Source organism: Dunckerocampus dactyliophorus, chromosome 21 (genome assembly GCF_027744805.1).
Source record: "Dunckerocampus dactyliophorus isolate RoL2022-P2 chromosome 21, RoL_Ddac_1.1, whole genome shotgun sequence".
In the NCBI taxonomy this organism is placed as follows: domain Eukaryota; kingdom Metazoa; phylum Chordata; class Actinopteri; order Syngnathiformes; family Syngnathidae; genus Dunckerocampus; species Dunckerocampus dactyliophorus.
In genome coordinates, this window is record NC_072839.1 from 8,051,556 (window position 1) to 8,064,150 (window position 12,595).

Consider the following 12,595-nt stretch of genomic DNA (forward strand, 5'->3'; position numbering starts at 1 on the left):
CACTGTCATACAAGGATAACATTAATGAAACTGCTGCATAAATACTACGGAAAAAAAACTACCCACTCTTTCATACAGTGTGGCAGAGGCATAGAATTTCAATGGAGAGGTAAGGTTAATAATAATAATAATAATAATAATAATAATAATAATAAATTACTCACAAGTCTGGCCTGACACAATGAAGAGTTAGTTTACTCTGATACTGATTATGTGTGTGGGAGGCGGGTTTCTTCAAAAGACAACGGGCTGTACTTGTCGTTCTTCCAGATAGCGAGGTCTTATTATATACTGAGCAGCCAACTGTATGTTGCAATAAGTTGCAATAAGCTTTGTGGTATCATCACACTTTTGCTGCAAAATAGCAATCAGTAGTCTCAATTTTACATTAAACTAGCTCATCTGTATTGTTATTAAAGATGATGCACATTTGCAAGTAGCAATGACATTAACAGCATATGTAGAAACATAACTCAAAAATGGTAAAGTTTCTGAACATTTTAAAATGTCTTCATTATCCTTGACTTAGCAATTTGTTTATTTTGGGTATTGCCACCCTGCACAAACACTCGGGACTGTAATTTCTGTATTTGGTGGGTAATTTCATATGTGCTGTATTTGTTTTACTGTTCAGTAAAATTTTTTTAATAATTTTTCTATGTTCATCTTATTAAATTTGCTTTGTTATTTACTTTGTATGTTAATCAAATGTTGAACTAATCTCTAGTTTCCTTAGTTTTTAGTACAGATGCTTTAAAACTGCCAGGTTAAAAACTACATTTAAAAAATGGTGATAATCAAGATCCGGCAATATGAAACAATATTTAATCTTTTTTTTTGCCATATTGCAGAGTCCTACTACAAACTTCTGAACCTAACTGTGATTGTATGACTAAATATGTATTTATATGAAATTATTAGGTGTCACGAGGCACTTAGTGTGGTGAGTGTATTACTGCAGAGCGTTGACCAATAGTGCTCTTTCATTGTGGTTTTAACAGTGTTACCATAAGCAAATAACCATGTGCTTTTTCGACATTATGGGAAGACAAGCCAGTGTTTTTTTCCTCTCTCTGTTTTTTTGCTAACTGAATTACACTATAATGCACTGAAAGCAGCAAAAGCCAAAGAGGAAAACAAATAGTGTAACATTCCAAAGCTTGGGAGAAATGTAAAAATTTAACCCTTTTATTATAGCATTAATAATTAAACACACCTGTGCATGTGCTCGTACATGACAAGGCAGAGCCGTCGTCAATTGGCAGTTGGTAGGGTACACTACTCATCGCTTACGCTAAATGTTTTCCCAATGTGTCTGGCTACTCCATCATGGCATTGTAATTAAGTTGAGTGTTGTCTTCTGTCCTCTCTGCAGGCATTACGTGTAATGGCTAAGATAATGAGGGAGTGCTGGTATGCCAACGGGGCCGCCCGGCTCACTGCCCTCCGGATCAAGAAGACCCTATCACAGCTCAGCCAACAGGAGGGAATCAAAATGTAGACACAACCCACCAAACATGCACACAAACACATTTCAGACTGGCATCCATTTCATTAGCATTACATTGACTTTATTATTCATTAATTGTTCCTCCCCTAAGGATTGGAAGGGAAGTTGAGACATTGTGTTTTTTTTCATATCCTTTTTAACTCACTTACAGGTGAGTTTTGCATTTACAACTGAAGACTTGTGTTGTACACCTGAATCCATTGATGGATTGGTGGGCAAACGAATAAGGATGTACTCATATTAAGCCGTTCATACTAGACTTGGGCGCCATTCCAGCTCCCTCTCCCAGTCCTTGCTGGCCGGTGCTCACACTGAGCATTCCTGGGGCAGCCAGTTTGCTTGTGCCATCACTTGTGCACTGCAATTTCCCTGGCTTTTTGATTACGTGCGTTCTTGTATTCGTGGCTATCATCTTGCGACAATTACTGCTGGCCCACCTCTTTTGTGTTTCCCAAAAGAGGGGATGTTACAACAGAGGCACTTTGACCCCTCTTTTCAAACCTTCAAGTTTCTGATCAGCGATCAGAGCACTCACACGGTGGGCTCACGCACGGTACGATTGGCCTAGTATGAGTACACCCTTAAATCTAATGAGGGATGGTAGTGCCTGAGATCATCTCATAAAAGAAAAACTCTTCAAGACCCATTAGGGCAACATACCATGTCCATGGCATCCTTGCCTGGCCTTCATTGCTCAGCTCTTCAGGTAGCTTAAACAGCAAGTAGTCTGCTGGTATCTCCTGAGAGGCCTCTGAGCTGCCTTACATATTTGTCACTACAGCCTCGTTTGTATATTAGCATTTCATTTTTCACTTCAGTTGATCATAAGCTAGTCACAAGTGGAGATGCAAGTCCTTCATTTCCTTCACAATAGCCCAATCCACCATGAGATGTGACACATGTGACACAAACGCACATTCTTGAAAGAATGTAATTATGCGAAGTGCTCCCACATAGTAGCACTGGAAGCTGGAGCAAGAAGGTATTATGACGCCCTGTTGTGCAGAATTTCTCATCGCTGCGACAATTTTGCACCTGGTTTTGATTTTCTTACTAATGTATTATTTTCCTGTCTCCCTGTGTATTATCATGGAGATGGACAGGTCAGTTTAATTTATTATTTTAATTTTTAATTTTGAGTGGCAGGGCATCTTTTTCTTTTCACAAAAAACTGGACATGATGACCTCATTCAGTTTTGGCAAACATGCTGCATCATATGCAATTTACAGTAGATAAGTGTGTGTATTTTCTATACTCTGGTAAAAAAAAATCACAAACAGCTAGAGCAACAACAACAATCAGCTGCCACTATGCCTTCCAGTACAGCTGTTACCGGAAAGTGCCAGTGCTTTAAAAACCCAACTCCTCTCACGCCAGCTGCTGTGCAAGGCATTTCTTTCTGGCATGTATGCAGCTCTGTGTGTATCTGTGTGCGTGCATGTGTTAGCGACTGTCAGGAGCCCTGTGGAAGCCCATCTGAGCATAACGTAGCTCATACTATGCACACCCAAAAAGAAGAGAAGGGAACAACACGTCACACCACACAACGCCAACAAACAGTAAGCCAGCCTCTCCTCTCTGGTTTCCATTTCATACTACAAGTACTACAGGTGAACACACAAACACCTCAGCAACAAGTTTTTGGACAGCTTGTCCTGTCAGTGAACTGAATCTGGAAAGTGATTAACTCGTTTGGGGGAACCAGCAACACAAAACTTTAAAGCAAAAGAATGACTGATGTTATGTTACTGATATAATTTCTAACTTTCATTTTTGTGCTTCAATGCAAAGTGGCATTTAAAGCCATTTTTTCTGTGTATGATAAGCAACACAATTCATTTCAAAATAACTAGCAGATGTGTCAGAAGCCATGGGTTTTCCAAGTTTTGTGTGTATGTATATACATATATATTTTGGTGAGGTTATTTTCTACAAAATTACACATTGTAAGCCTTAAGGGACCAACACACAGGACTTGGTCTTTTTATGTGCATAATGTGAGGGGTGGTCAAAAACATTGCATGTATTGACTGAAAATCATTGAGTATTTACAACAAGAGTTTGGCAAGTTTTTATCACACCTCATATGTATGTAATTAGTAAAATACTAAAAGTCAAAACAGCTTTCTGCAAAAGGACAAACTAAAATGAACGTGCCCACCTCTGAATTTACTGCGTGCCTCAAGATAATGCAGTATAATACAACAAGCGTAAATCTATAATCCCTGGGGAGGATTTCATCAGTCTGACATGTTGATTTTAATTTAAGGCTGTGACAAAATAATTTTGCAAGTGTGTGTCTGTATACAACCAAAAACACATGTAGCACTTGGTTTGATGGTATTTAGTCATGTGTTCTGTTGCCAATATGCCATACATTTAAATCATCAAATATGTTTGCATTTGGTACGTGCATCAAGACATCTTTTTAGAGAGACCAAAACATTTAATTTGATGTAGCTTAACTACAATCAAAATCCCACCACGTGTTTTTATGTTCTCCCATGGTTTTCTTAATAGCTGTATAACATTGACATGCTGCTTATAAGTCCAAATCACTTTCTTTTTGAAGGTGAGCGTTGCCATTGGGTGTAAATATCCTCACATTTTAAAGTGGTTATTTTGTTCCACTTTCCCAATTCCAATCTTGAAGTCTCTGCGGACTTTACTTTGTAAACCCACTGTTGCCAGTCCAGCACATCCACTGAATCTGAGAAGCTTGTTTTAGGTCTCATTACTTTGATAGCCACACAGAAAATGTAGTAATGGCCTGGAGATGGATGAAATCCTGTACATTTTACATAGTTGCACTCAAAAGATTCAAGATCGCATTGTCGATGTGTATTTTCCAAACCTTCAATAGATAATGTAAGATTAATAAATGGTGGCCCTTTGTAATATTAGAATTCAGCAATTTGAATTATTTCCTGCAAATGACTGCAAGTTTATCAATCTTGAAAATAGATTGAATAGACTGTACAATGAGAGATGAATAGTTTGACGCACAAGGCTAAACACCAAGCCCAACAAACTAATATAAAGTTACAAGCAACATTAAATCTGGTAAACCAAAAGCTGTACCATAATAAAGGGCTTCAGTGTAGACAGAAAATATTACTGTACAACTGAAGTGAATCCAAAGACACATCAATCGACAGTATACGCTATATTGCTTGTCCTCATTAGGGTCGCCGGGAACTCGCACCTATCCCAGCTGCGTGGTACACCCTGGTGTCAAGACACTTTAATCTTTTAGAGAAAACCTATAAATTAGACTGTAGTTCATATACTGTAAAACTGTTCAGCTAAATCCTGCAGTATGTCGCATTGTTAGAAGGTTGTTATTAATCCACTGTTGTTCGCTAATGAAATGAAGTTGCCTAAAAACACCTTCTAAACATGTTTGGTGTCGTATGCTCATGTGAGAATGCCTTACTTGTCCAAGTTCAAGCACATACAGTCAAACCTCGGTTTTCGTTGAAAATGTCTGCTAAAATGTTTCCTCCGCTTTCATACATTCTGTTTTCGTACTTACTGTACATGTTTGCCCTGTACTCTATTGTTCCGCGAAATCAAGTGCCCAAACAAAGCACCCTACTCTACCTGTCCGCATTTTTTAATGTGACTGCTTAATAACCCACCATGGGACCAAAGAAAGTAGCGAGTGCCAGTGATTTAATAAAGAAGGTAAGAAACACTCTTGAATTCCATCTAGCCAGAATGTACAGGAAGTCCGCATCATCCGTAAGTTTAATCCATTCTTCATGGATAATTATTTGCATTGTTTTCAGCAGGTAAAACTATAGTTATATATCACATATAGTTTTTGTTAATATTTTTGGGTGTCTGGAACGGATTCTTTTGATTTACATTATTTTCTACGGGAAAATTTGCCTCGGGTTTTTGTACATTTCGCTTTTCGTTGGCCCTTTTGGAACAACTTTATGACGAACACCGAGGTTCCACTGTACTTAGACAAGTAAAAAAAAGGGTATTTTATCTTGGTGTTGAAATTCGAAGAAATAAAGTGGTTATTGGTTTCTTTGTCGAGTCAATTAGATGTAAATTCAAACTTGTATGACGGTTAAACCAAGATAAAGGAAACCAGATGTGTCCAAAATGCGGCACGGGGGCCATTTTTGACCCGCAGCTTTTTTTTGCAACATGCTGTGCAAATAAAATAAATTATCAAGATAAATTATTATTGCATATTACACCCATTTGCTCTGTTACATTCAAACGCTAAGATGTGGATGCTTTGTTATCTTAGCATTTATGCACCTACGGTACGTCGGATTGTTTTTACCATCTTTAATGCACAAAATGTATCCCGCATCCTTCATTTTTTTTGTGTGGCCCTTGGTGGAAAAGGTTTGAACACTGCTGTTTTAGATGATTGGAAATTTTCCTTGGGTTTTCAGTGAAAAAAGTGGTTATTATTGCTGTCTTAGTCGAGAGAATAAGCTGTCGATTCAAACTTTGTATGTCGGATGAATGCAGAATTATGGATGGATCAGTCTTGGACAAAATTGAGGATTGGTAGTGCTGCTGTAGGACAATAAATTAGCAAAATAACCAAACCCCTTATTACCCTGCTGGGGCCTTTAGGCTATGACTGTGGCTGTGTGGTTTGTGTGTTCCATTCATCTCCTAAAGCCATCGCCATTCTCTGGGATTTTAACAACACAAACTGGGCAACACCTCTGGTATGTCTCAACTCGGACAACCCTCATTCTTGTCTTAAAAGTCACCACCACAGCCTGTACTTTTCAAAGCCCAAGGTGACTTAACTGTACAAAGGTTACTTTTATTTGCATCTTTTTTTAGCTTGTGGTCTTTAAACAACAAAGTTTCTGTTCTTGAATCTTTATTGCCTTTCTGTTTTCATTCCATATGCGCTAATGATCTCATAGCTACACGCATCACTGCAGCGTGGAGTTCAGCTCAGGTTTAACTAACTTAGCTTAATTAAGGACATAGTTTAAACCTGGAGTATGCTTGAAACAAACGTTCCTGTTTGTCAACAATTCCAATTAATTAAGTCAACAAATCTCTACGTGTTCTTATACCTAAAAGTGGTCACTTAAGCAGATGCTGAGATTCATGATTGACCAATTTTTGGACTTAACGTCCAAAGGGGTCATTTCTATGAAAAATTGGTCTGTTTAAGTTGACGTGTTGTGTATTGTTAACTTCATCATTATTGCTAAGCAGCCTTAAGGTGTACCTGACATGAACAGTTAAATATGCTTAATAATGGTTTAATAATTATGTCCTACATTGTTCGATTTTTGAAAGCCAACAGTAAATTTGCAAAAAAAATTATATTTATAGTAAATATAACGAGCTAGCTTTCTCTATTCAGTCTCATTTGCGGAAGTGACGCCATCGGAGTACTATTACTCAGGCAAACAAACAGTGGTGAACGAGACAGAGGATGTTTACAGGGATCATAGCGAAAATTTGAGCGATGCGCTAATAGTTTTTGAGGAGAAAGAACAACAACATTTGGAGATGAAAGAGAACTTGCGGAGCATGGACTTAACGGAAACCTGCGTTTTGGAATTTTGCCCATCATCCACAAACCTTATATGACACATGGGCTTTTACTCTTTTCCGTGAGTTCTAAAGATATAAAAACAGGTAAAAAGACACAGCTAAGAATGCATGTAATGGGAAACTTTTATTCCACTTATAAAGTCTTCTGAAAAAAGCTCCAAAATGCGGCAACAATGCTCCAATTACATATAATGTATATTGCATGCATGTTAACCAAGCTACAGAAACATTGTTATTATGATAATGATTATTATTGTTATTAACATTGTTATGCAAATTGAACTACATTACTAGCATATTGACACTTAGCCAGAACACACCGGTTGCAGTTGCAGTAGAAGCGAGTAGCTTCACCACACACTCGCCCGCAGTGTGTCAGCGGCGCGCTCACAGCGCCCCAGGCCACCACCAAATGGTGACACTACGTATTGGAGCTGCCGCTACTACTACTGTGTGTTCTTGTTTTTGAGTTTGGAAAAGGTAATGCTAGGTGTAGGCGTTTGTTTCGATGTTACTATGTGATAACGTAGTAACGCGGTAATGCTTAAAAAGACCAAAATACGGCAAAATACTGTAATTATTACATTATCATAAATGTACCTGTTACAGCATGTATATAAAACCTTGTTGGAGGTGTTTTAATAGCTGCTGGCTGTCTCTTTTTATCTGTTTTTTTTTTTTTGTTGTTCTCCCCGTGTGCACGTGGGTTTTCTCCGGGTACTCCGGTTTCCTCCGACATTCCCAAAAACATGCAGGTGAGGTTAATTGGTGTCTCTAAATTGTCCATAGGTGAATGGTTGTTTGTCTATATGTGCCCTGTGATTGGCTGGCGACCAGTCCAGGGTGTACCCCGCCTGTTGCCCGAAGTCAGCTGGGATAGGCTCCAGCATGCCCCCGCGACCCTAATAAGGATGAAGCGGTATAGAAAATGGATGGATGGATGCTGTTACCCCGATGACGTCAGTTCTGGAATGAGGCTGAACTGCGAGAGCTAGTTTGTCATGGTTGGCACCGTGAACTCTAAATATAATTTCTGTGAATTTACCATTCGATTTCAAAAATCTGAAAATGTAGAGCATAATCACAAACAATATATAACATTTAAACAAAGCTGATGAATCGTGTCAGGGACCCTTTGAATAACAGCTACATACTGTGACTACTGCGTGTAAAATGGCTTCTTCAGCAACTTATAAAATGCACCCATTTATTTATTTTGTTAATTGCTTTACGTTGTTAGCCGAACAATTTGCGCATGTACGAAAGCTTTATCATCACTGTAGTCAAGAAATACAGTACTTCGAAATTACCACAGCAGCTCTGTTAGATAAGAGTATAAAATATGAAAACACAAGAATTTAATAAAAGTATGCATGTGGAGGAAAGCCATGTCATCAAAAATGAAAGTTAAACAATCCTTCAGTCAGTAAATGTGTAAGCAATGGCTTGTTTGGTTTGTTCCACTTATGTCGACGTCAGTCAACCAGTCCCGCGGGGGGTCAAGATAAACATGCCCCGTGGTACTACATAGCTAGTGGGCCCGTCCCACGGTTCATTTTGGTAAATCAAAAATGTCATCAATTGTCCCATGAGCTGGTGTACTCATGTTCATCGCAGAAATGTGCACCCTGTTACTGAAACAATTGTTTAGGTCCATGCCTCTGTACAATTGCTACATTAGAAGCTTTAAAGCGGACCACAATGCCTTGCTGTGTTTTATTGACTATACAAATGTTTTTACTTTACATTGAAACATTGATAGTCATTGTTAATAGTCTATTTTGTAAAAAGTCTAAGAAAAATTAGTAAACCATGGTTAATAATACACTAATCCCTCCTTTATCATGGCTAATTGGTTCCAGACCTGACCTTGAATTTCCGCAAAAGTAGTAGTTCATTTATAACTGGAATATTTTCATAATTAACCCGTGTACGACCTTCTAAATACTGTGCTTAACATTAATAGAACACTCTGGACGTATAATAACGCCCCCAGAAGTCACCTTTACAATTGTATAATATAGTAAATGTAATAACAAAATAAGAAATTTAGGAAATAATTGTGTGTTGCTGTAAATGTGCGCCGGTGCTGTGGGAACAGAGTGGGGGTGGGGGACAGCAAGTGATGTCGGTGGTTTAGAGTTGAGGTTGAGTTTAAGTTTATTGTGGGTTACGGCCGCAATAGTAGCCGCTGTTTAGGATTATTGTCCCTGTCATGAGATAATTCCAACCTGCAATGAAAGCCTGTTCCGGGGATCAAGTCTAGTGCTTGTGTGTCGCATTGTTACAGTAACATTACTGACACCTAGTGACCAGTGTAGAATACTGCATATCACAGCGTCTTTGAATGTGTCTTCTCAATGCCTTACATTTGCATTTTAGTTAATTTAACCATTTTATGCCTGAAAATGCTTAACTTAGACAAAAATACATCCAATATGCTATGCCAAAAAATAGCCCGTATTCAATAACAAAATACCATGACATATTTCGAAGCGCGAAATTCCAAGTGCAAAGTGGTGAAGGGATTACTGTACTGTACTTGAAAAATTGCATGCTCTGTGGGGGAGTAAGATTAGAAGTTCTTCCATGGTACCAACCTATATCAGAACCTATATATTACCCGAATGTATTTAAACCTTTGTTTCAAGCATACATTAGCATTTACTGTTGAGTGACTGTGCAGCAAACAGCACGACTACCACTGCCTTTTTCTGACTGCTGCTACCACCTAAAGTGGTTATCTGGGGTGTGATTAAACCAATTCAGGTGTAGACACATTTTAAAAAAAGGCTCAAATTGCTTTTCACATACTTACGGGAGCTGAAATGTCTGAGCTATTCTGTGGCCTAAACCTATTTTGAATCAGGTATTGCTTTATTTGTGCAAAATGTTGTAGATGGAGGGCTAACAAAAGCAAGGGTACGCTGCAAACTATGCCAGAAACTCGAGCGCCTCAGACCATACACACCTGTGAATGTATCGAGCCCTTTGAGAGCCTCTGACCAATCAAAGCACAACCCAAAGGTCACAGCAGAAACTGGTGATGCGTGTAAATATCTGCAACACAGGTTATCCTCTCCTTATGCAAAACCATGAGAGCAGCGTCCGCACAGGGTCATGAATTTGCGTCTTGCATGATCCACTCACTGTGATGAGGACCACCATTTCTTCTGAAAGGATCACGTAGAAAGGCCTACAGGGGAAATGTCACACTGAGAAGGTTTGGGTCACTAAAGTGCTCAGACCAACACGCTGCAGTGTAGCAGAAAGCTTTCTGTTTTGATTTGGTGCAAGTAAGAATTCTTTTACTTTTCCAATGCCAAGACTGCATGTGATCAAGACTGCTTGGTAAACTAAACATCATCCTAAAAGGTCACCTATGGAATATACCTCCATGTTAACGAACAATGTGTTTTACCTCACTGTAAATATAGTCTCAATTTGTTAACTCTGATTTGTTTTATTTCTATGAAATGTTAAAAAGTTACAGAGAAGTTTTAGTTTTTTCTTTGGCGGTACCTTTCCCCTCCCCCCCGTCAAACGGCATTGTGTTGTTTGTGTGGAGTCCAAACATTGAAGTATTTCCTCTTTGCCATTCATGTTGTGTAAACGATGATGTGTTTTGGTAGTGTTGTTCTACTTGAGCTGTACAGTCAAAAGTGCTTTACAGATGTCAAGCCCCATTCTGAGCTCTGCTACAATTGCCTTTTTCAATATGCTCTTTGTCTTAAAAAAAAAAAAAAAAGAAAAAAAGACAGAAATCAAAGTGGTGTTTGAGGACCCCTTTTGGATTTCTAAACATAATTATCATGACCTTTTTTATATCGTGTGTACAGATGAATGAGAGATCATAGGAACTAGAGGACTGAAATATGTTAACTTTTAACATAGCTGGAGTAGAAAGTGGTGTGATTAAACAATGTTTCACAATTAAACGTGTTTTTTTATTTGATGGCCTCATATTTTTTGGATTGTTTGCTGTCTAAAAATACATTACTGGATTTGGACAGTGGACAATGCACAACATTGCAGCACAAAACTGATGAACTTGTATGAGGCTCGAAGTGATCAGTTGACATCTCCGGCCGTCTCTTCACCCGAGTGTGAAGTGACATGTGGCCACAAGTCCGGCGACACGACCACAAAGTCAATCATCGAGCTGTGGCCCAGGGTGTCCTGGTGCCAAGTGCACATGTGGACACCCTTCTGATTGAGCATAGTGTTTGTTATAGACAATCTGACGAGCACAAAAGTCCACCGCTCGGGTTCAAATCGGGGGGCTGTTCCTCCCAATCACGCCTTTCCAGATCTCACTGTTGCTGCCAACATGAGCGTTGAAGTCCCCCAGTAGAACAAGGGAATCCCCTGAGGGAGCACTCTCCAGTACTCCCTCTACGGACTCCAAAAATGGTGGGTTTTCTTCCACATAAGCAGGACCCAACAGTCAGGACCTGAAGGCGGAGGGAAACTACCCTATCGTTCACCAGATTAAACTCCAACGTACAGGCTCGGACCTGGGGGCAACAAGGATCGCCACCCCTGCCCGTTGCCTTTCACTGCTGACAATGCCAGAGTAGAATGAAATCCAGGCCCTCTCGAGAGGACTTATTCCAGAGCCCTTACTGTGTGTCGAGGTGAGTCTGACTAGATCTATATCTAGCCAGAACTTCCCCACCTCGCACACGAGCTCAGGCCACTTCCCCAACAGTGGAGCTTTAGGTGGTGCAGGGTCGTCAAACGGCAGCTGCTTACGCGCAGATGCCTCATGACTGAGGGCCCTCGTCTGTGTGGTAACAGCTGGGTTTTTCAACAGGACAACGCTGCAGTTCACAATGCTCGCTCGACGAAGGACTTCTTCACTCTTTTGGACCATCCTGCATGTTACCCTCATTTAAATCCCATAGAGGACATTTGGGGAAGGATGGCAAGGGAAGTTTATAAAAATGCCCATCAGTTCCAGACAGTTGATGCCCTTCGTGAAGCCATCTTCACCACTTGGAGCAACGTTCCCACTAGCCTCCTGGAAACACTTGCATCAAGCACCAAACCAATTTTTGAAGTGATTAACAAGAACGGTGGAGCTACTCATTACTGAGTCTGACTGAGAAAATGTTTTGTTTTGGTTTGGAGAGTTTTTTGTTATTTTTTTAGCGATGGTCTTAAACTTTTGATCATCTGATAAACAGCCTATTTCAGTTTAATTGTTGTTTTCAATAAATTAGTGCTTTTTGTCTCACGCTCCTCTTGCTTTTGCATATTGTAACACTGCTTAAAACCTCATTAAGATCTAAATGTGCAAAATGCAAATTCTAGTTATTTTTCTACTGGTCTTAACTGATGAGGTGTGTATACCAGGTGTGAAGAAGTGTTTGTCCCCTTCCTGAGTTCTTACATTTTTCATGTTTGTCACACTTAAACGTTTCAGCTTATCAAACAAATTTAAATATTAGTCAATGACAACACAACTGAGCACAAAATGCAGTTTTTAAATGAAACTTTTTAATATTAAGGGAGAAAAAAAA

The 12,595-nt window shown here is 39.4% G+C and overlaps 1 protein-coding gene across 1 annotated transcript in view; it reads left to right on the forward strand.

Annotated features, from left to right (window-relative positions):
- tgfbr1b (transforming growth factor, beta receptor 1 b) overlaps positions 1-12,309 on the forward strand; it is a 54,663-nt gene extending 42,354 nt beyond the window's left edge. Inside the window, exon 9 of the mRNA XM_054765195.1 lies at positions 1,376-12,309. Within this exon, the coding sequence (XP_054621170.1) occupies positions 1,376-1,501 (126 nt within the window). The 3' untranslated portion in view covers positions 1,502-12,309. The remainder of the gene's footprint in view (positions 1-1,375) is intronic.
- The last annotated feature ends 286 nt before the right edge of the window (positions 12,310-12,595 follow it).